Source organism: Apostichopus japonicus, chromosome 20 (genome assembly GCF_037975245.1).
Source record: "Apostichopus japonicus isolate 1M-3 chromosome 20, ASM3797524v1, whole genome shotgun sequence".
Lineage (NCBI taxonomy): Eukaryota > Metazoa > Echinodermata > Holothuroidea > Aspidochirotida > Stichopodidae > Apostichopus > Apostichopus japonicus.
Window position 1 is genome coordinate 5820532 of NC_092580.1, and position 25300 is coordinate 5845831.

General features: G+C 36.7%; 1 protein-coding gene across 8 annotated transcripts; it reads left to right on the forward strand.

Annotated features, from left to right (window-relative positions):
- The first annotated feature begins 2 nt into the window (after positions 1–2).
- LOC139962142 (protein lin-37 homolog) lies at positions 3–23827 on the forward strand. 8 transcript variants are annotated; one of them, XM_071962074.1, is made up of 12 exons: positions 3–140; positions 1509–1566; positions 2519–2675; positions 4489–4536; positions 6514–6644; positions 8304–8479; positions 11031–11168; positions 12881–12954; positions 13469–16401; positions 17955–18039; positions 18644–18736; positions 21411–23827. In XM_071962074.1, the coding sequence occupies exons 3-9, from the start codon at positions 2560–2562 to the stop codon at positions 13548–13550; spliced, it is 765 nt and encodes a 254-aa protein (XP_071818175.1). In that variant the 5' UTR covers positions 3–140; positions 1509–1566; positions 2519–2559; the 3' UTR covers positions 13551–16401; positions 17955–18039; positions 18644–18736; positions 21411–23827. The 8 variants fall into 8 exon arrangements, with proteins under 8 accessions (XP_071818175.1, XP_071818178.1, XP_071818174.1 ...); XM_071962077.1 differs by having other exon boundaries at positions 1509–1582; positions 13469–18039; XM_071962073.1 differs by having other exon boundaries at positions 13469–18039.
- The last annotated feature ends 1473 nt before the right edge of the window (positions 23828–25300 follow it).

Consider the following 25300-nt stretch of genomic DNA (forward strand, 5'->3'; position numbering starts at 1 on the left):
GCTGGCAATCGCATTCTAACGGTAGTGTTTTTATCGTGTTGCGAGTCGACCCTAAACGTAGCGGGATTTTCGATGAGAAATAACTTAACAGGTCTCAGAAAAATTCTTATCTGGTACCAGCCCTGTTCCACAACAGATCCGTAAAGTATATTATTAACATTCGTAGTGGGGAAAATAGATTTCGAGAGAAAAGTGAAAATGCAATAGAACCGTAACCTGTGTTATACTAAGTTATAGCGTATGCTGTATAAACATTTTGCACGTAACGTAGTTAGGCCGAAGGCTAACCTAGGCCTACATGACCTAGCCTAGGCCAAAATGTTCCAAAGTAAGGCAACAATACAGTTAGTCTTGGGTAACTTCTAAAATTAAGAGTCGAGTACTGTCGGCCCTAGCTCTCAACGACGCCGAGTAGCATCTCAAATCTTTCCGCATTCAAAACATGGAGGAAAAAATAAATTTCACGGTCGTCTGATCGTCCGAGTTGACTAAAAAACCAAAACCGCATTTGAGGTTGTCCGAAGTGACAACTTAATTATTTGTGGAAATCTTTAAATTGCTTGCGTCCAGCGAACACAAACTTTTTTTTGTTGAGAAACAAACCCCAAGTACACTAGCTCATAACTACGTCAACGGAAAGCATTTATATATAACAAAACACATTTTTGAATGAACATCTTTCATTATTTCTTTTAAAAAAATCACAACTTCTTCTGACAAGAATCAAAAGTTCTCCCACTTCTACAGATTATTAAATTTGTTTGAAAATAAATATATCATAACAATCAACCACAAGGTACAGGGTTAACAACTCTCCATTATGGAGATTTTCATGCTAAAAATAGACAATGATGTTTAACCAAATTCCTGTGATTTGATTGGCTAGTAGTCCCTACCGATCGTCTGGAAACATTCTTGCATCTGTAGTGCTCAATGAACACAAAGTAAGTTGTTTAACAACAATTAATTGCAATGTTATTTCCCTTTTGCAGAGATAACGAAGTTTGTGGTATAGGCTATCATATGTGTGCACTCAAATATCATAACGTTAGGCCTTGTTGTCTCATATTTTTACGTACATTTTGACAACAATCACTGGTGGTACGAAGGTGAACTTGAATTGTTTCTGAGACTCTCACGTAATATTTAATCATTGTTTTGATCAGAAAATGTTATGAGTTGAGACAATCTATGAATTTTGTGGGAAGCTAACATCTCTGATCCTGAAAAGGATATTTCATCTCACAGTATGTTTCTTCTCTCTGCATTAAGAGTTGCTTATGTAAAATGCGCATTCATACCACAGTAGTTTCTGGTGCAACATTCGTGTGTTTACTACTGTGCTTTAAAACATTGAAGTTTGATTTTTCATTTGACATTGAGTAAAAAGCTATTCACATAGGCCTACTGTAATTTTAAGAGCCCAGGATAATGGCTTGGCTTGAATTTTTGACATTGTTAACATTGTTGAATTGTTGACATATGCCCTCACTTTCCATTTCTTGCAGTTCCTAATCACTGTCATTGATTAAGGATCTCCTGGCTCCTGCAGATAAACATTAACTTGTAAGTGACTGCTGCTGTGAGTATGTCATGTGTATTACAAACAACAAATAGCCTTTACCTTATTGGCCCTATCAACATCAAATTTACTTTCCCTGTAAGTGGATGCTTACCAAAATATATGAATAAGTTATGTAGCACACTAGCTACACATTCAAAATAATCAAAAGGCATTTTCTGACCTGTCCCTTACCCTTAACAACATTAATATACTGAATTGATTTGTTACTACAGTGTGCATTCATAATACTTAACCTCATACCTGTCCATACTCGTCTCCCTCCTAGCAACTCTCTCCTAGATTTTCTGCATTACCTGTTTGTTGTACAACAAGTACTTCATACTTACCTGCATCCTCACAACAACTGCATTCTCTTCCATCTTTAGGTCATCTTTAGGTCAATAGAGTATTTATATAACTTAGGTTCTTGTGAGTGCAAGTATCCTAAGCTGGTAACAATAGTCTAAAGCCGTTTGCCATCTACTATTTAAGTCTGGAATGTTTCACTAAGGCAGATGGCTTTCTGGTTTAATTCAAAGTTGAAACTGATAGACTTTCTTTTGTTTTTTTTTTGATAGAAAAGGAAAGAAAAGACATAGAAATAGTGGTTAATTTTTCATTTAAGAAAAAGTAAAGACAAAACCAAGAAATATGAATAATTTTCTTTACTTTACCTGTCCATTTTAAAGTATCAGAACAAAATATAAATATTCACACTCATTGTGTGTTATAGATATGATGGTTTGCTTCTTGCTGAACTATGAGATGGGAGGACTTTGTGGAGAGTTAATGGTTTTGCAACTTCTCACTAAATAATGAAAATGTGTCCACAGTGTGCATTTACATGTATTGTGACTGTACTGCAAGATGTCATTAATGTAATAATGTAGGAAATAACCTTCCTTCTCTGGTTTCAATCTTGTTTATTATTTGTGTTTCTTTTGCTTCATCAAGTTTTGTACAGGATCAAAGGAGGAAAAGTCTGGTCGCCGGATATGTCTTACGAAAACTTTCCCAACGTAACCCAATCCCCAGAAGTCTCTGGTGCAAGATCCAGGCTAACTGACATTTTGCAAAATCTGGTAGAGAAAGCAGAAAAAGCTGATGAAAGGTAAAAGATAGTTAAACTTTTATCTTTAATTATTTGAGAATCTGAATCAAATTCTTAGGGTTGTGCCAAACTGTCATGGAAGGGTTATTCTGGCACAGGAAATAGTACATATAGGGATAACAAAAATGATTTCCATGCTACCTGAAAATGATGTTGCAACATCTTTCTGTTGACCCAAAATTAGGTTGTTTTAGAGGTGACTTACATTTGCTTGACAAATCCTTTATTAGTCCAGCTAGAGACCCACATTCAGTGGTCTGTGATGTCATAATGGCACACATTCATCAAAAACGTTACGTTGCTTTAAAATAATTTTGCTGTTGTTGACTTTTCAATGGTGGTCTGATCAACACTTACATATTCAGCATCAGCTGGAATTGTTTCCAATCATTATAAGATGTAGCAGATCCTTGTCTTCTAGTCCAACTTTTGTTTGTTATATGTGAAAACTCTCTTGCCTACCATTTTCCGGGTTTATATGGAAGGTGACTTGGGTGTGATCTTTAATTTCATGTAAGGTTCTTAAATTTATAATGCATACCTCTGGCAAAGAAATGCCAGATAAAGAGCAGTTCCAATTTAGGGCCAGTTGGATGTATAACTCAGCTCATGGAGCATGGGAATAATTTGTCTTGTCGTCTCTGAGTCAGTCCCTGGTCTAATTGAAATTTTGGTGACTGAACACCTTGTGGGACAAAGAGAAACAGGTGTCTGCTGAGGGCGCCCCACAAGCAACCAGTTGATCAGTAAAACAAAGTCTGTCAAGCTTATCCAAAACATAAAACGTGATCGACAAATTTACCAAGTAGACCCAATCAGAACAAAATTTATGAGAGAGAGACAACCAGGGAAATGTCTTACAAAATTAGGCCAGTGTCATATCAACAGAAGAAAGATATAAACAGAATGATATGAAGTTAGGGTATCTAGATACGAAATGAAGTTGGCTTAGAAGTAAGGTACGCATTCAATTTGGTGTAGTTCTATGAGTGTATGTTTCAATGCTCCCTAGGGAGGTAAACTATTCCTTAAAAAAAGTTAATTAGTGGATCCCACTTTTAAAGTTCCTTTACCTCAAGATTCTTAACAACAATGGATAATATATAGAGTCACATGGTAGGTTGTGCCTGCAATGTACAATACCTCCACACAAATCTGTGGAGTTAAAACTTCACTTTAGGTCAGATCTCTCCAGTTATTAACTTTTGTTATCATCATAAGTCAACATCTAAAATCTCTATGAAAACACAGTGTCTTTAAAACATGAGTGTTAATGCCATGATTGGCATGTAACCTCTCAATAAGAAGGCAGGTTATTTTAAGTGAGAGAGCATAAGATGCTTTGATGTTACCAGACAAAAAGGAAAAAAAAATTAAAGACACAATTCAAGAAATCTAACTTTGGTAAAATGTATGTCCATGGTACAGAGGTCACGTGGTGTTTTGGAAATATCTTATTTCCAAACTTTAGATCTTGACCTCTGTTGACTACACGTTTGAATACCAAAAGTAATTGGTCACATTTTATGCATGTGTGGTGTCAATAATTATTCCTTCTTGTGTTATTTAGTTTGCAAGGTTTTCAAGTTTTTGTTTATATTTGTTACCTGCATATTTTGATTATTCTTAATTAACAGTACTTTGATTGGGTCTTAGTTGTGTAAGATCCCCCCTCCTCCTACCCCATAGTATTTAATTATTGGCATATTTTGTATATTATTCACAGATCAACTCTTGTTTTATGATTTTGTCAACTGTGAAGTACTTGTAAGAGTGATTACTTAAGATTGCTATTGCTTTTAATTTTTTACAGTATTCTTGCTGAGGAATTGGAAAGCCCTAAAACACCAGAAGAGGACAGGTAAGATGAATTATAATATATTTGGTCCGTTAGATAGGGTGTACCCTCTAAACATCAGCATCACTCATATATGTCCAGCAACTCACAAATCATTGCTAATGCAGCCAGGCAGTTTTGGCATAAAATAGACTTACCATAAATCTGTTTCATGAACATTACATGGAAACAAGTTGACTTGACTCAATGATGCTTTCATGTCATATACACATTCAATATAGGAGTATAACTAATTAAAGATGCTTCAGTAATGTTACTAGAGCAAAAACGTTTGCTTCCTAGGGACGCAAGCTCCCCAAATGTGTTTATTGTATGACCTACTTTAACTAGTGTAGTTGTAAAAGATGCAATCATATCTCTGCCTATACTTTGTGAATGTTATACACAACATATAAGGCAGATGGCCCAGTGCATTAGCTTTGCTATTTGACAGGGGCGGCCCGGCCCGCCCCTATTTACGCTCACCCTGCCCTTCAACCAATTTCTACTCCCAGCCCTCTCCCTCCCCCCTCCCTTTCATCCCCCCTTGTACTTCCCTACTCGCCAACTCCGTAGTAGCTCCATGCTTTGACCTTGCAGTGTTTCCAACAACCAACACTGCAAAAATCAGTGTGCATCTCTCTCGCTAAATTCCACACAGTTCACTACTTCATGTACATAGGCATGTTCAAACTTCAGTTTCAACTTCACATGCGCAGATCCTCGAAACCTGATCCAACATTTACCCTGGGCTCTTTGCAGTGTTTGCAAACATTCTCTATGAAAATTGCAGTCTACAAAAATTGCAGTAAAATTGCAGTTGAAAAGAAATAAAACTTCAATGGCTACTATTGACGATGCACAAAGTAAAGTAGTTAACACACGAACGTTGCACCCAAAAGTTTTGTGTTCTCTAAGCCTAAACTTGATTTCTTGGTTTATCTCCCTTTTGAAAACGTGTATTGATAAAGTAAAAACATCACATTCCATCTGATGAGCCTTTGTCTCAAGAACATGAATAAAATAATCCTATATTTAGCTTAGTTTTTATTCTGTGTAGCAATAGTGTTTCTAAGTTCCCTGTGTATCACCATTTAAACACCTAATTCATACCAAGCACCAATTCACAATTAATGTTAATGATTGTCCATCGATACCTACTTAAACATTCATAAAGTTGTGATATTAACATTAGCAACCTTTGATATATCATTTATCACTTGATTACAAGTATCCATAACTTGCTAGGTTTACATCCTTACAATCCCAGCAATATTGTGATGAGGTAACATGAATGCAAATGGTATTTGCCTTAACATGCTAGGTGACACTATAGTGTGGTGCTTTCAGGAATGTATGTGATGGTAATGACATTTGTGTGTCAATGGTCCTATGTGAAAACCTCGACTTGTAAGCGCGCATACTACAAAGTGTGTGGCAGTTCAAATTCAAACTTGGTTGGTGGATCCATCTTAGAGAGTGGAAGAATATATTTGTTTCATAAGGTCAAAGATCACTTAAGGCCACCAGAGGTCAGGGTCAGAAAATCTATAAACAGGTTAATGGCAAAAGTAAAACTTGGATGAAGTTCATAAGTGGGTCAATTTAAGTAAATTAAGAACTATGTAGTAATTTTTTTGAGGTCAAAAGGCATTTGCATCCACAGAAGTCTGAAAACCTTGCAAACAGGCTAACTCCAAACGTAAGCTTGGATGAGCCTCCGACAAGTTTAATATGTAGGTCCATGTAGTAGTGGATATTATAATTTTTACTGTCCATAGAGGTCACAGATCAGCATCGGTCAACCCAGGTCAAAATCTGAAAAGGTTGAATGAGCTTGATGTGTATTGTGTAGCTGCACATGAGTTCAGAAACCTTGCCGATCACTTGAAGCCAGTGGTGTAATCTGTACAGAATGTAACATTATATATTCTAATGTAAAACATGGCAAGGAATCACCAAGCCTTTTGGCTCTCTTGTTATCTTCTTGAATCTCCACAGCAAAGTTGGTGTTCTTGATGGACAAGGATCTAAAAGCAGCAAGAAACATTCCAGATCTAGCCGGAAGCGGAAGAAAGATTATGTCGAGAGTTCAACAGAGCATACGTTTCTTGATAAGGGGAAATATCAGCGTATGTATCAATTCTGTCTCTCAAGTCTCTGAACTTGAGTAAATATATTTTACATAATAAATATAAATAATTTTAGAGTGGAATCTGGTTAACCAAGTATGCAATGATCAATGTTTGTTGGTTCTTAGTATTGCAATGTTGGTGTAAGCCACCCACAGATCAGTATCTCGATCGAATCAAAGGTTGATATTTAATTTAAATATAAAGTACATCGTAGGCTGCTAAAAATGTGGTAGATCAGTAGATTAATGAATTTAAATATAAAGCATACAGTAGGCTGCTTAACATATGTAGCAGATCAGTAGATTAATGAATTTAATATAAAGTACACAGTAGCTATGATATTGTAGCTGCTAAGAGATAGTTTCTTGAGTCATTAACGTACTTGAAGAAAAACAGGCTTTCACAGAATGTTCAAAACCCCTAATGGTTTGGGGACCATTTGGACTATTTAAAAGTACTACACCAGTTTTCAATGCTCAAGCTGGAATGATGCAATTACCAGTTTGTGGTAAAATCTCTTGAAACTCCTAATGTAACTTATATGTTATCTATTATACAGGTTTAGATTGTGAAGTTATGTACTTTTATGGTTTATTTTTGATTTACAGTAGTTATTTAAGGAGATTAAGAACTTGATGATTAACATTGTAAGAGTACCTTCTAGACAGATGATTTGTTTTTCCTTTGTACACTAGACACCACTCAGTAAATAGTTTCTTAAAGCCCTGTTTACACTACATCTGTATACAATCCACTCAAAGATCTTAATTCCAAGTAGTTGATATGCAGCACATTTATTGTACATATATATTCTGATGATTTGATTGGCTAGTCTGAAGCAAGCTATTTGAAACTTCTTCAGCATACTACTCCATATATACCCCATTGCAAACAAAGTTCGCTGCAGAGCTTTGATCACTGTTAGTGTAACATATACTATGTGAACACTGAACAGTCAATCATGTGGTTAATGTGAAAAAAAAATTATAACAATTGAACATGTAGTAATGGTGGTCACATAATACATTACCATCAAACAAAGAATGGAGAACTGGTGTCAGTATCTTTTAGTTCTGTCTTAGCAGCAAAATTTGTGATAGTAAAGATTGTTCAAACCATAATGTAGTAGGTAAGACTGGATGGTTCTTAAGCAATTTTATACACACTAACAATATACTACTAGAAACAGCTTTTTCTTTAGTTTGGTAAATTATAGATACAAGTTGATAGTAGAATCCCATAAGAATAAGTTCATTAGATTAAGTAGTCTGCTTTCCTTTAATAATAATGGAAAAGAAAATTTCTGATTTGCTGTTTTCATGTGATAAGTCCTTTTCATGAAAAAAAGTGTCTTGGCATTGAAATATTCAGTCTAATGAAACTACTCGATTACTAACTTTCATTTGTTGATCAAATCCAGGAGAGTCTTATTATGATCCATTTGCAATCTTATTTAGATCAATACTTGGTATATTTGGTAAAATTATCATGAATAGACCACAAACACCAAAAAAGATCCTTAAAACAGAAAGCATTTCTGTCTGCATATGACTTTATGCTTTGATTTCAGCATGGTAAGTGATTAAACAAACCACTTGAACAAAACTTAGTCTTTCACAGTATTCAATCAGATGATTTTAATGCTCTCATCTTCAGATTCGTTCGTCATGAAACTATTTGATAGACAGGTTGAACTTGCCCAGTTCAAAGCCTCATCACCACTCTACCCTGTCTGTCGAGAGTGGATGAATAACCAGCCTCTCAAGAAAAGAAATAGCCGAACCAGAACTCCCTCACCCGAGCCCACTCCTGAAGATGAAAGTGCTGATCCAGTAAGTAACTTGTAATTGATCTTACAAAGATAGGAATAGAAGAAAAAAGAGGTGTTTTGTAGAATGGTCTTTTCTCATCACAAATGCTATGCAAATGAGCATATTGCTATATAAGTGCTTAGATCCAAAGTTCTTTTTTAAAGAAACCACTGCATTTGTATGACAGAAAATTCAGAGCCATTATACTGCCACACAAAATATGAACACTTAAATGATCCCTCCCCGATCTCTGGCCAGCTTTGGACTAGGCGCCTCCACATTGCTAAATTTGAACACTTAAATGATCCCTCCCGATCTCTGGCCAGCTTTGGATTAGGCCCGTCCACATTGCTGGCTGTAGGTGGGGCTGAACCCTGCAGTTCTTAAGTGCCGGTTTGCCCCCGTCTACGAGAAGCTCCTCTCTGCTTGATTGGCCTTTCCTTTCTCTTCTTCCTCTTCCTCTGCTGGACTCCCTTGTTCTTGGCCTTAATGTCGGCCTGTCTTGCACTTTTCCTAGACCTCTTCCCTGGTCATATGTGATGCAGATTACACTCTGGGCAAAGCTTGTGCCCATCCCAATTTCAGCTTGGACGGGGAATGGAGCAGTGAGCTCACTTTATCGTGGCTCTTCTTTTCTTGTATGCCATATGAAAAGATAGTGAATGAAAATAATTTTTTGCACCCACACAGACACCGCCTAATGATGCATGATCAGAGGGAAATTCCTGTTCGAGCCGTGCAATGCACGGCCTCCTGCAGGTTAATTGGAACTTTTAGGAAATACAGACAATCAATTTAGCATTTTAAAGTAACAAATGAAATGGAAGACTCACAAAAATTTGGAAGCTTTAGATGAGTGAAGGAAACTACTTAGGAAAAATAATGGGAGGTTGCCCCGGACCTAGCAAATCCACCCAGCCGGGATGTACCCTTACCCTAATAAAAAGTAAAATATAGTTCCGGTGACTGGGCTGTTCCCCAGAGGAGGACAATTCCGATGGGGTTTTACTCACGAGCCCTCTAATCACCGGGTTCCTAAACAAGGGGCACCCCTCCCTCTGCCAAGGCTGAAGCCTCCTCCCAGTTTAAAAAATCTAAGGTATCTAGGGAAGTTTTTAAATTATGTTTTGTGTAGGTTTTGTGAACTAAGTATTTAAGTAAGAGGTCATGAATTAGGGGATCAAGAAGAAGGGTGTTTTCTAAGTTTTGTTTTTGTTTGAGACAATTAGTTGGTCACAAAGCGGTAAAGAATTTGCTGCCTCAGAGGCGATGTAGCTAGGGATGTTGAGGGAAATTCTAAGGGCTTTATTATTAATAATGTTTAACTGGGAAACTTGAGATTTATTACAGCTAAGGAGGCAGATACTGCCATAAGTAATGATTGGTTCAACTTTCGAGCTATAAATTTGTAATAAAATATGTGGGGATAGGTACTTTAGATTACTTAGGCTTTTAAGAGGGTTTAGGATTCTCCAAGCTTTGCCGATAGTGATATTAATGTGTTTCTTAAAATTTAGTTAATTGTCTAGGGTGCTTCCTAGGTAATCAGCTTCTTTGCTGGGGAAGATGATACTCCACATACTATTGTATTTATACGGAAAAACAGGCAAATGCTTGATGCTTCAAGAACTAACCACTGAAGGCCTGAAAGGGAACTTCTCAGGGACTCTGAAGGTCTAAATTTTGTGATAAGCTTTTATGAATGTATTAAACCCATCGAGGAAAGAGTATTTAATGAATGGATAAAATTATGAATTTATCCAGTCAATAAACCGATCTAGCTACATATGAATATGTCCAACATGTAGTAACACATATAATAGTCACATTGGGAAACTATATGTGAAATGCAAAACCTTGTATAGAAAAGTGCAAACAACCAGTAGTTAGGTCAGGTCTTTCTTCTTAGTGCTTTCCCACAGCAAGGAAACTAGGCCGGAAATGTTTCCTGTTATTAGATGGTAGACTCCGAGAGTAAACTGCAAAGGATTGGCTAGGGATGCGTGTTGGTAAAGCCTAACCTAAAAGTATAGGTGTATGTAGTAAATATTGAACTACATCTAGACTATCTATGCTACCATACAGAAAGGTATACTGGAAGGTAAATATTACCTCAAGGAATGAAAAGTCGTGAAGCTTAAAAGCCTGTTGCAAGGAGCAGGAAGCAATCAAAGGGTAGCCTATAGTTTGGCAAGATGACACTATGAAGATGGTTTGAAGAGAGGAGAACCCCGGATGCAATCTTGAGCAAGTGCTACAAACACACAAAACATATGCATTACAAACAGGAAAACCCAAGCTAAGTTTCAGGTTCCCCAAAACACCAAAAATAAAAGGATATTCATTGAATCTATGTCTGGTGAGGTGCTTTGGCAAAATAGGTGATTAAGATCCTTGAAAGAAGTTCCGATGGATTATGTTAGGTAGGATTTTAAGAGGTGGAATTTCTCTGCACTCCTGGATGGTATAAAGAGAAGAAGAGGGGTTGACCAAAATAGGCTGGTTACCTTGTTTAATTCTTAACTGACCCCCCGTCATGGCCCTCTACATTCTTTTGTTCTCTTACATACAGAATGATCAAACGTTGAAGGATATCTACCAGCTGCCACCACCTTCAATATCAGCAGAAGACTTTAGAGAGAAGTACAACAGAGACCCTAGAATACCATCTCCAGTACCACAGCCAGAAGAGACTTTAGATATACACTCAGTGAGTTATGAATGTATCACATCCACATTGGTTCTCTGTGTGTATTTATTCTCAGCTACAGAATTGCAGTATCATCAGTGTATTCATTCATTCAATTCCTGACAAACTAATCAAATCTGAAAAATCTGAATTCGAGGAATTCCATGATTTCATTTAGCGTCCGCTACTCCTCTGCTCCTCATGAATGTTTTGACAGCCTAAACTGTTAGTTACACAATACAAGGGAACTAAATTGAAATAAAAAGTAGGTTGTCTTTTGTCATTGTGGAGTACCACCATGATGAACACATTATACACACAGTTCATTACAGTGAAGAGTTGTTGCTAACTTTAAAGCTGGATTTTATGGTTTAAGTACTTGACAAAACTGCCAGAAAACAAAAAAATTGGTTAAGGGTGGCATGCCAAGTTCAGGCATACGTTGCAAGCATTTAAAAAGTTCTCCCGGGATATGCTGGAAAAAATATGTTATCACCAATGACAAAGTGACTTCTTTTCTATACTGTAGATATAACATTAGCAACTAGGCTAACCTTATAGTGTATAGCCTAACTCTGTTGTTGAACCTAGGTTACTTCAATAATTCTAAAGAAGTTCTAGTAAATATAAAGTCAGGTTATCTAAAACAAAAGTAAATATGGGCCTACCTATGCTTTGGTTTGGCTTAGGCCTATTTAGGCCAAATTGTGCTATCTTTGGCAATTTTATGATTTCAAGATGTTATTGGTCATGAGGGCCTCTCTCATAATTAAGCTTAAGCATATCAAGTAACATGTGATGTAAGTATTTTGTAGGTGATTATTTCAGAGCCTTCATCCTAACTAAATATCAAACCAAATTTCAGATTGCTTGATAATATTTTTATGTGGGAAATTTTAACAGAGGAATGCAAAGGAAGCAAACAGCCTAGGCCTACACCAGTATATATATATATATTTTAAATTAATCAACTTGCTATGATTTTTGTATATTGTACTGAGCTTGACTTTTCAATGTCCCAACAATCAGAAATGAAAATGACATGTTTCGTGTCCCTAGCTGTATTTTTACCTGATATATTTTCTAATATAATTATTTTAAGTATTAATAATATATTTACCTTAAAAGTAAATGCCTAGGCAGTCAATAAGCTACTATACATTCGGGACCTCACCACAGCCCAACTGTTTTGGCTTGTAAACACTGGCATCCTCTTACTCGTTGCAAGTTATTACAGATATTATTTTGGATAGTAAGGCTCAGCCCTGAATAGCATATACAAGAGTCAATGATGATATATTGCACATCAAGTGAAAATGGCTCAAAGAAGAGAAATACTTCACAAGGAGTCACTCTTCCATTTCACCAAAATCTATATAAAGTGCTTTCCATCTTTCATTCCAATTTATTCTATATTTTACAAACTACAAAACTGTACAACAAGTGACATATTGTCTGTATGATTTTGATCAAACATACTGTGCATGGTTTTCCATTTGATATGTGGGCTATAGCTGAGAGATTACGTTTTGCTGTCCTGGTTTCAATGGATCTTAATTTTGAACTTGCAATTTTTCAGATGCTATTGGTCAGTCAGTTAATAATTAAGTAAATATTAAGTATATGTTTGTGTATCTATGAGAAGGTCAAGGTTTGAAAGTTTGCCTGGTTTATTGAAACCTATTTTCACATTGTGGTTCTGTGGTTGACTGATCTTCTTGTTTCATTTGCAGAACACATCACCAGCCCCTAGTAAGGAAATCTTGCTGGAAGATCATCTAATCAGATGGAGAAAAATAAAAAACAAGTAAGTGACTAAATAGCTAGAGTTGGTCCAAATTATCTGTGATTTAGATTTCCATCTTTTACACCTCTGTGTTACTTCATAATAAGTTGGTGAAGCCAAAGATGTATTTTTGTACTGTTCCCCCCCCCCCCACACCCTCAAATGTAAAACAATTGTGAAAAGCTATGGGTATGTGGGTGACTGGCTCTTGTGATTAATGTGTGAAACTGCAGGTATGTGTATTATTGTCACATAGTACCCATATGAAATGATAAACCTCTCTTCCATATATTTACTACAGTGGCGCTCCTTTGTTTACTTGATACAATAATATCAATTGTATTTGGACCTGTAGCTACAGATTGGAGTTTCATGGTCCCATAATGCCCGCCCCTCATAGAATAAGACATTCAATTAATTATATCCATTGTACTTGGACCTGTAGCTACAGTGTGGAGTCTCATGGTCCTCTTTTGCCAGCCCCTCATTGAATAGGACATACAATTAATAATATCCTTTGTATCTATATCAACAGATGGAAGGGAGCTTCTGATGACTACCAGTACAGATACACAGAGAGCTATGCCATATTAAAGGCAATGTATGACAGACAGTAACCCTGTGAACCTTGAAGCTGTTGTTTGAGAGAAGATAATATTGGTTACCATTTGGTGATCATCCAGGGTCTGATTAACTCCATCAAGGGGCGTAAGATCAACGGGTGTAATTACTAACAACTCTGCTGCTGGAAGTAAAGTTGCTCTGACTTCTGAAAGCTATTGAACTATAGCTGGTGCAAACAATATACTAAGGTATTATGTTTGTGAAGGTATGACAGAGGGAAGCAGGAGGCTCTTTGTAAGCAGGAAATGAAGTCTAAGCAAGGAATGGTATAGATCAGTGTAAGGGATAAGCTCTGTATCCCTCTCATACTTCATTGATAACTTTCAGATTGAACAAAACTGGTTACTCATTTGACATCAGTACATAGCAATCATTCCATTCCTAGTTGTATACAATGGTGGGCTGTTAACTATGATGTAATGTATTCTACCTGAAGATATGATAAATGTACTTTTACAACAAACACCTCCCACTAGTGATGATAATGGTGAATATAGTTTACATATAACACTTACTTCTACTGTCAGACAGATGTCAACATACCATGTGATTGTCTGTAGTAGTTCATTTCGATCTCTAGAGAGACAATAGCAATTCATGCACGATCCAATTTACTATCAGTTCTTTGATTACCATTGTCTATTTGATATTTACTTTAATTGTAATCTATTAATTCAGATATTAGTCTTATGTCTGCCTCTAGACCAAGCATAGAAACCTACAACCAGTAGAGTAATCAAGATTGTCTAAACAGATAAGCGGCAGACAACCACTGGGGAATATTGGGCAAACAGTAAGGTAGGCTGTCATTGACTGCAAAGCAAAAAGTTTACAACAGGGCGTTACTAAGATGAGTTTATTGTTTGGGTTTGGATGTACAGTTAAGCCATTCTGGGAAAGGGTAATATTCAATTTTTTTATCGAGGGGAAGGGATGGGGGGGGTAGATTTCTACTGCCCTGTTATTAGATGCTGTTTGAGAATACAAGGTAGTCACTATCTGGGTTGTTGTGGGATAATAAAGGCCATCTGTGTAGGCCCCTAGCATGCTAAAGCATTGCTAGAAGTTTTAAAATGTACTTTCCTAGAGGCTCTGATCTTCCATATTATTCCAGATACCGAGTGTGGCTCAATTTGACATTTAAATGTGTCATTAAGGCAAAGCGCTTTCAGTGTGTTTAATGAGGTACTTAAATCTGAGCATTGGAGACCATAATTTGACTTTATAGCCTTTTTTTGAGCATAACTGATTATCTTAAATAAGACTTTTGATTTTGTGCCAACCTTAAACAATGCAGTATTAAAGAGTGGTGAATTGCCTGGTTAAACATTGGTCTAGAAAACACCACAATTTTTTCAAGATATATTTACCTCTCTACAATTACAATAAGTATTGTAATTTTATTTCAAATGTAAATTAGAATGATTTTGATCGAACTTTTACCATTGTGTTATTAAAGTGGTTATTCAAGTCTTTTCAGCAACCAGTTAAACAAGAGTATCATACAGTATTTTATCACATACAGTGGCTTAATAGGGACAGGGGAAAGGGAAAAAATGTCCTCAAAACTTAAAAATTTGCCTTTTTAACTCAATTTTTTTTTTTCAATTTGGACATTTTCAACATTTCAAAATTTTGACTAGAAAACACAATAAGAGGCAACATTTTGGCTTTTTGCCTCAACATTTTGAATTTAAAACTCAGAAGTTTGACTTCATAGGTCCAAACAAAAAGGTCAACATTTTTACTTTAAAGTCAAAATTGTCAAAAATGTCAAAATGTCAAAAAGTCAAAATTGTGGCTTTAAATGTCAAAATGTTGAGATTTGGGGGACACTGTTTTTTCTATCTCATGTCCCTATTAAGCCACTGTATAAAACAGCATTAAAATGTATGATTTAGATTGTTATTTAAAAGAATTAAAATAAAATTTTCTAGACTTAAAAATGTCCATCTATCTTGTTAATGATTTAGATTGGATTTAGAATGCATGATGGCCAGTTTTTTATTTAAACATTTTCATCCATAATTTGGAACAGCAACAATTCAACCTGCTATCTGTATCAAACTGTTAGTGTGTGCTTTAGGCACTAAGCAGCTTTCTTCAATATTCAGTGGGGAATGCCTTTAATTGGTTATATTTCATTGCAAAAGGTATCTGGGCATACATAGATATACAGGTCTAGACTTAGTGTCGAGTTGAGCCTTTCTCATTTCGGGTCCAGTCCAGTCTCTTACTGAGCTCGACTAGAGTCCGCTTCACGAGTCCGAGTCACACATCTCTAATATAGCACATACAGAAACGTTTTTTTGAGAAAGAAGAGAGACATTTCGTTATTAGTGCTAGCCATGGTGATTGTGTAAGGTAAGTGCAGCCCAGCATCGTAGCCTGGGTCTATGCACAGCTAGGTACAGTTTAAGGTACAGTTTGATGGTCTATAATATATCGTTTCAATATTTCATGTTTTGGCAACAAAAGTACATGTTTATAATTGTGTGATTATTTACAACGTAAAAGTACCAAAAAAAGATTGTATAGTATGGGATCAGTTACAGTACAGTACAGTTTGTGTTTATAAGGGAATGTATAATTCAGCTTTAACCAACATAAACACGTACAGTAGCAACACAACTGACCCTACAAAGGCCATCGGTCAAATCTTCAACAGCTGCATCGCTATGGTTGACTGACTGAAAATGAATAACCAAACAAGAAAACAATAGTATTATTGAGGTATAGCAAGCGACTGACACACTTGGCGGCAACAGTTAGTAGCATGAAGACTTCAGGAAGGCTTGCACCGTTTTAACCCTTCGAATTATTATGCGCTGATTTACTGTGAATGTGAGTAAAATATTCCAAATTGAACATTGGGATATATTTATTGTTGACAAGTTATACTTTCCCATAATTTTGGGTGAGCTTAACGAAAGATTTTTGTGTGTGTAGATTTAGATTTTAGAGAGATAGCTTGATGTGTGTGCTAATGAATTACTTAGCTATAACTATATACAACCAAACTTATAATAGCACATTCTTCTAAATACGATAACCTGAAATAGAGAGCATGGATAACTAAAGCATTACAGGCCTACCATATTAGTATAATAATTGTTGTTTTTGAAAGGTCATTGATTGATAGCGTATATGTCAATTAAAGTGATAACTTCAAATCCAAGGGGTAGGAGCGGGGGGGGGGGGAGCACTGGGGGTATGTTCCCCCCACTTTTTCCAAAATAGCAAATGTGTCCTACTGGCAAATAAAATGTGCCCCATTGATGAAGAAATGTCTTTTGGATATCTTAAGCCTTTATTAATTTTAATATTTTATTTTAATTCTTAACGTGCACCACAATAGTATTGATAGCATACTAACACATATATATTTGAGTGATATGGCCAGTGTGTATCGGTTTATAGCATAACGAGTAGATGTCAGGCAATGTCAATTGGCCTGTTAGTGCTTTTTAGGCTACACCTTAATGGCTAAAGTTTAGGAGAAATATGCCAAAATGATTTAAATGAACTCTGCCTAAAATTAAATCCCTGTCTGTTGCTGTTTCATATGTGGACTTTTCTCAGTATTTTACGTCATATATTATTGCATCATTTGATCATTTGTTTTTAGTTTATATGTTATAGAGTTTGCAGGTTTTTCCCAGACAGCATCCATTACAACTACCTTCACCATTACACCAGCAACTTGCACCATCCAAGTAACAAGTACCTACAGTACCAGCCCCTAACCACCAACCAATCAGCCTTTTACCACATGATATACAGACCTTCCCTAGTTGGCATGCCAACTTGTTGGACCAAGGCATTCAGCCACATAATATGTAGAGAATGAAGAGACCAAGTTTAAAACAAGACAGAATTAGCTGTTTAGGCTTGTAGTTAATGGGTCAATTGAGTTAAAGTTAAAATTGATCTAAACTGTGCAAAAGAGTGTGTCGTGAACTTCTCCTAGACTGTAAGTCCGATCAGGTTCAAACTTGGTGGGTAGGTGCCTGACCATGGGGTGTTACTAAAACGAATGACAATTGCGTTACACATAACTAATGACACGTAAACTTGATCTTGGGTGATTCATGGTATAAGTGAAAAGTGAGGTATAGGTGAAAGGTCAAATACCCAGAAACTGTAGCCATTTTCTGCTTGTCAGTATGCTGGAAAAAGTCATTAAACCACAAAATATGTAGACTATAATGGGACAAATTTTAAATTAGAACTTATGCAGTTGTTAAGGGTCAAGGTCAAAGTTCATTGTAGATCCATTCCATCATAGAAGAGATGAGATGCCATCTTTTCTTATGTTTTAATCATAATAGATGCTAAGATCCCATAACAATGGAGTTTACTAGGCAAGTTTCATTCATTTCTGTTTTTCTTGGCAGGAAAGATATGATTGATAAAAATGGCTACCTTCAAGGTATGCAAGGAATTAAGATGCCTAATGAAGCAGTCCATGACAGAATGAAGGTGAGATGAAAAACGATCAATAAATGGATCATTCAACTGTCAATTTGAGTATAGTTTCATTAGTTTAATGTAAGTTTAATTGCTTTGTTCAAGGGCTGTCCTAACATTGTTGGTGTTTAATATGCAAGGTTACATTGCGACTATTAAACATGCAACATCATGTAACCTGTTGAAAATTTCCATTGCTTACACTACATTTCGTGTTTAATAGAATGCTGAGTGAAACTACCCACTGCTGTCGGTCATGAAACATTTGGTGTTTAATCCGCAAGCTCCAGCTCATTTATTAGGGCTTAAAATTTCAACTCCTACCCAGATCCCAACGAAGAGAATAAGTGACGTCTGCGCCTGTAATGCGACAATAGCATAAGAGACGGTGGTATGAAGAGACCTTATGGGGAAAAAGTTAACACGCCATTTAATGAAAGTGAAAATATTCCCCATCTTGGTGGGGTGGAATTCATTTCCCTTGTGGGTTGTATAACAAAAGATCTGTGAGCAATGATGAGTATTAATGCATCTTTGGGTGATTGATTACTAATCCATCTTTGTGTGATTGATTATTAATCCATCTTTGTGTGATTAATTATTAATCCATCTTCAGAGGATTCCGTGAAGAGACTGGTAGCAGAGATCAAGATGCTAGGTCAAAGGGTTGTTCAATCTCATAAAGCCGTACAGAAGGAGGAAGAGCCAGGTACATTTTCAAGTTTCTTCCATTTGGGTTTAGTACGTTGAGAGTACAAGATGGATATATTGCTTGCATTGTATAAAATTATTTGTAGCAGTATGCTGGAGACAATGGGTTGTAGGACTATTGTTTGCGAGGGGGTTACAGATATTGTTATGTGTGAAGAAAGTTGGAATGAATTTCAAAACTAACCAATGAGTCTGTCTTGCGTACAGAGATTTACTTCGCTGCTATATCAACCGGAGCGCGTTTAGCAGGAGTGTCAAGCATATATCAGGGACGCTTAAATTCGGTTAAAATGTTCTATTTATGGTAGTTCGCAAGCGAAGATGTTACCTAACTTATATGAAATTGATACCAAGTTTTTGTACTGAACGAGTGCAGTTGTTAAATTTTATGTCCCTGTCAACCCCACCCCACCCCCGGAAAGAAGTATCCCTAACCGTGATGAAATATCATTTAGTAATATTCAGTCTTACCAAAGGCGATGGAGTACAACAGAGTTGAGGAGAGTGGAATTTTCCGAACATTAAAGAATACATCAAGTTTATTTCCTTCGTCCTCAGATTCAGTGTAAAGTACATTTGGTGAATATTGTAAGGATAACCTTGTTCCCTATTTCCTAGAAATGAATAAGTATTCACACAAAGCAAATTGCCTCTTTTTACCCATCATGAAAGTAGCTGTGCAGTTACTAGTGTGTTGGAAACAATATTATACCTGCCTGTAGTTTTGCCATATGCAACTGTGCATTATTTTTTTTTTGGGGGGGGGGGGTTTCCCTTAAATTGTATGGCATTGTGTCACGTTTGTTTTGACAAATAAGGCTTTATTCTGTGCAGGTATCATTTTTTCCTATAATCCCAGAGATATATATAAATATATTTAGAGGAAAATCTTGAAAAGGGTGTAACAATATTAATGTCGGGTCGGGTCAGAACTTTCTGGAAACCCTACACAAAAAGAGACTAGGAGAGAATTGGTCGGGGAGGTTGGGAGAGGGGCGGTCTTGGTGGAACATTTAGGGACATTGCAGTTATTGTGTGTTGTTCTCCATCTCAATTAAAGGCCTGTAATTTGTAAATAAACACCCAGTTACTTAGTATTTTGCTGTTTTGGATGCAGCCAGGGGTGGGATCTAGATTCCCCATCTCTTAGATTTTGTCTGTAAGCCCACCAAAACACATATCCAGTACCACTAAACCCACTCCGAACTCTGTTGCTCCATTTACCCGAGAGAATCTTGCTATGAAATTGACTGACTTGCTACACAAGTGCAAAGATATTGGGCATTTTTTTCCATTAACAGAAACTCTAGTATTATCATCAAAATAATGATAAACAAAATGGATAAACTTTCAGCACATGTATTCAAAATAGTAAACACTTACTTATTGCCTCCACTCCACCCTCCACTTTAATATTCTGGATTTGCTTTCTGATTAATATGGGCAGGTTTGAGATGTAGTACATTTCTCCATCCGTGTTATTGTCAGATAATGAAATGAGAATAAGAATTAATAAAATTGTAAAAGAAATGTTTCCTTCCTCGACAGCATGACTTCATATCCGTCACTTCTTCAGTATCTACCTAAATAACAAATGTAGGCTGAATTTTAGACACAATAATGTCGTAGTCCACCAGAACAAGGTTAATTTTAGATTTTACACTCATACTGCTGATCCAGTATCAAGCTATTCACCATTAAAATATGCTAAACCTCCGGTATGTTCCTTTAAAGGCTAACTTGATGATGTTATCAGCTCTTCTAGTACAGGCTTTAATATTAATGTTAACCCATTGCTTTACATAAATTCTAATAACTCACTCAACCAAAGCATGTTCCTTTAACTTGATATTAAAACAACAACACCCTTGCACCCATTGAATGAGAATTAAACACCATCTGTCCAAAAGTTGACAAATTTGTATACCACTGTAAACATGTCATTTGATACAGGTAAAGAACTCTTTTTGTGATTTGTGTTGGATCTGAGGAACTGAGCTAAATGGTTAAAGTATTAGACTAAATAGTCTTGTCACTCTAAACAGATGAACCTCGGCAAATTAGAGGTCGTTCCCTCAAAAATTAAAAGTGACGTAAAAAATCCAGCCTGGCCTGATAGCACTGTTTTTCAATGGTTCACAACAAAATTAACTGAGGTTTGTTTCTAAAGTCATCTTTTTTATGAAGTCTTCCTTCATGTCTTTCCATTGTAATATAGCTTGTAAATCTATTGCAACTCAAATACTTTTGGCCTTCATGTTGTAATATATTCCTTTTTTTTAAGCTTTTTTTTAACATTTTGTAATAATATTCAGTAACTACTGTAGTTGATACAACAATACTAGACATAATTACTATTTACTAGTAGAGGTAGTAGGGTAATAAAAAAAAATTTACATTTCTGACATAACATAAGAAAGGGAAATCATCAAATGTTCTTACATCTCTGTCTGTGGCTCTGACCCCCTCCCACCAAGAAAGTGTTACTCCCCCACCCCCTCCCATCACCCAAAGCAATCCGTGTTCACCCTTAAAATGATTGGCTATCGTTGACTCATTCGAGTCTTCAAATGTAACATGCATGATCTACACTTTATGCAGAGTACTTTCGCCTACATGGCTTGTGTATTCCTATCTAGTAATTTTCTTTCCTACTCTTTTTTTTTTGACAGAACCACCTATGGTGTCCTCCATGGAACAGCTCCCAGAGAGACCTCCAGAAGACTTAAATTTGGAAGAGACTTGGGAAGATTAAGTAACATCAGACAGAGACAATCAATTATAATCCCAAGCCCCTGTAGCCGATTCAGATCCCTTCTCTAGTCTCATTATGGACACGAAAGCCCTCATCTCCGAGTAAAGTACGGTCTAACTCGGACCAGATCAGGAAAGGCTTACCAGACGATAACCTCCTGAAGGCAGAAGAAGACAGCAAAGTTCGTTCCAGTTCTGGTAGCGATGCCCCAAAAGCTGCATCAATCCAAAGAGACAAGCCGATGGAAGTTTCCTTCAGAGGGATTAGAAATAGGACTAAAGTTGAAGAAGAATCGGAAAGTGATTCGATCCAGCTACCAGATTGTCCTGCTGGTCTCGAACTTTCAGGATCACAAACTTTTTGAGCCATCGATGTTGCAGCTTCATAAAAGATATATTTTATATATATATATATATATATATATATATATATATATATATATATATATATGTAAGCTTTTCTACTTTTTTTGTATGACCATGTGTGTTAATATTGAAGCACTAAGGATATGCAGTTTTTTTTCCTTCAAATAGCAACAGATAAAATGGAGAATACTGTTATGAAAGCTGTTCTTAAAACACTTGAAATACTGCTTTCCTAAATTTTAAGGAACAATTTGGCAGACTATTTTTCTGCAGAAATCTATCTATATTTCATGCATAGTCTTGAATACTTCTGCAATACCATAAAACCATCTCAGCCCTGCACCTAAAAATACAGGTGGTTTTTCTCTCTTGCATGTCTTCAAAGTGCTCTCCTCAAGGGTATCCTGTTGAAAATTTTCTCAGATTTACAGATGGAAATTATGAAAGGTTTTTCTTTCATTAAGGATGGTCATTTCGATGATGCTAAAAGATAATCTAATGCATCAAGAGTCTGTAAGTTCAGAAGAGAGGAATTTATAAGTATGCTCTGCCAGGAAGCTTGGATTGATTCCTAGCCAAAATGGAAAAGGGAATATAGGCATTATATGTATGCAGGTAGACGTATGTATATGTGATGTTCCAACTTTATAAATGGGATGACTCACCAAGCATATCTTGCATGAATTTCATGCAAATTAGGATCCATATAAATTTACCGCACTGAATTCTTTGGCTGCTCCAGTTATTGAGCAGAGTCAAAGGTCAATTGAGGTCATCAGCGGCCAAAATACAAAAACCTCATAGTCAAGTTTAGTGAACATCTGTAGCATTGTTAAAATGTCAAAGTTAGGTGGTAGGTCCCCCTCATTGAGCATTACACTTTGAGCAGTTCTGTTAAGAGTTCAATTGTAAATCGGAGTCATCAGCTGCCAAAAGCCTGAATTCTTGTCGACATATTTAGCTTCAAAATCAGAGCTGCGATTATCCTCATGCTCAGAAATGTACAAGAACTGAATGTTCTATGAAGAGGTCATAGATCACTTAGAATCAAATTCTGACCACCTTGATAACTCCAAAAGTTAAGGTCGGATGAATCGCACACCTGGTATGACGGTGCCCCCACTGTGAGTTCTCCATTGCAATCATTTCCTTTTCGTGAACATAACTTGGTCAACTTCAGTTTTAGTTTTTGAAGTGGCTCAAATTACAGATAGGTCTGAAGTAACCTTGAACAATGCATAAACAGTCAATCAGGTAAATGATATCTGCTTCAGAAGTGATAATCATGTGTTGTATGATCTTAAAACACACCGCAAGTGATCCCTGGCAGTTGTCACTAGTTGAGTCTCAAGGGGGTAAACAGGCTGTCTGAAAAGTTGCCGTACTCGGTGTAGTCTATATATACTAGATGCTTTGTTATTAAAAAATATTTAAGTGTATTGAAGGGGTAATGTCCATTTGCTCATACATATTCAACATCTTTGGGTCTATTTTTCACATAAAAGGAAGACTGTTCTTTCTGGATTTTAAACCATTTTTGGCCATAAAACTTATGTACTGTAAAACGTCATCAGTGACTGAATAGGTTGATGTCCAAAGAGTGAGTTTGTACACCTTGTTGTGATCTAGGGAGCTTGAATTGTCTGATCATTTCTGGTTCTCACTTAATTCTTGAACAAATGTTAACTCACTTGACTCTACATCAGTCAGATAGTCAAGTGGGATTTTGTGCAAATTATTTGGCAAGAAAATCAAAATTCTTTGCCCCTATCTACAGAATGCTAAAACTCCTCTCTTTGGGGGGTTTGATATAGATGCAATATTTTTGTTGGCACTAAGTGGACATAGTTTATTTGCAAGTTTTGGTTATTTTTTTTTACTTGTAAGCTGCAAAAGAAAATGTGAAAAATCGGTGGTGAGTTTTTTTTTTACTTTTGCTTTCACTGGAAGAATAAAAAATGGAATTGAACCAGGGACCTTGTGATGCTTATTTTTTTGTGTCTACCACCAGACCATTAGGTGAGATGCTACTGTTGGATGCATTTCAAATATTTAAAGATCCAGTTGTTGGGACTGTTTTTAAAATATATTCCTCTCCACTGAACCTTGTCAGGAATAGAGGAGGACTCTCCGCTGAACCTTGTCAGGGAGAGGGGTAGTAGCTGACTCGTGTGCCACTTGGGAACCTTGTCAGGGAGAGGGATGGTGGCCAACTCAACTCACCCGCTTGGGAGCCTTGTCGGAGGGAGGGGTGGCGGCGAACTCCTTTTACAGAATTCGCTCACCCACCCGGGGCTTGAACCATGCTGCTCAGTATCATCGCAGACGGAACAACCCATTACACCATTTTGGTTCCCAATGAAATAATCTTCATTTCTTACCTTTATACTTCCACCTGCTCCAAAGAACAGAAAATTAAAAAGGGTCTGGTTGGGTCTTGAACTCATGACAGTGTGTTTGTCTGCCTCTCCCAGTCCAGAGCACTAACCAACTGCGCCACAGCAACTGTTGAGAAATAAAGCTCGTTTCTAATATTTAAGGTTCATAATGGAAGGAAAGAGGTATAAGAATAGTAAAAGGAAAACTGCCTCAACTGGGGTTTGATCCCTAGACATTGAGTTTGTCTTGCACTCCAGGTACAGGCACTACCAACTGCGCCACAGCAACTGTTGAGAAATAAAGCTCGTTTCTAATATTTAAGGTTCATAATGGAAGGAAAGAGGTATAAGAATAGTAAAAGGAAAACTGCCTTAACTGGGGTTTGAACCCTAGACATTGAGTTTGTCTTGCACTCCAGGTACAGGCACTACCAACTGCGCCACAGCAACTGTTGAGAAATAAAGCTCGTTTCTAATATTTAAGGTTCATAATGGAAGGAAAGAGGTATAAGAATAGTAAAAGGAAAACTGCCTTAACTGGGGTTTGAACCCTAGACATTGAGTTTGTCTTGCATTCCAGGTACAGGCACTACCCACTGCGCCACTGTAACTGTTGAGAAATATTGCTCGTTTCTAATATTTCAACTTCAGAATGGAAGGAGAGAGGTATAAGAATAGTAAAAGGAAAACTGCCTCAACTGGGGTTTGATCCCTAGACATTGAGTTTGTCTTGCACTCCAGGTACAGGCACTACCAACTGCGCCACAGCAACTGTTGAGAAATAATGCTCGTTTCTAAAATTTCTACTTCAGAATGGAAGGAGGAAATCGCAAAAGATCAAAATGCGTCGAGCGCACTCTCTAGAAACTTATTTTGCTCAGTTGGCAACTTCAGAGGAACAATAGAAAAAATAGAAATTATATAGACAAAAAGCCTTTACCGGTCAGATAATTACACGAAGTTGGTGTGTAACAAAAACAAGGGTGTCTTCTACCCCACGTCTAATTTTAATGTCGATGGGTGTTTCAGAGAGGACAAGAGAGGAGGCTGAAAAGAGGGGGTTT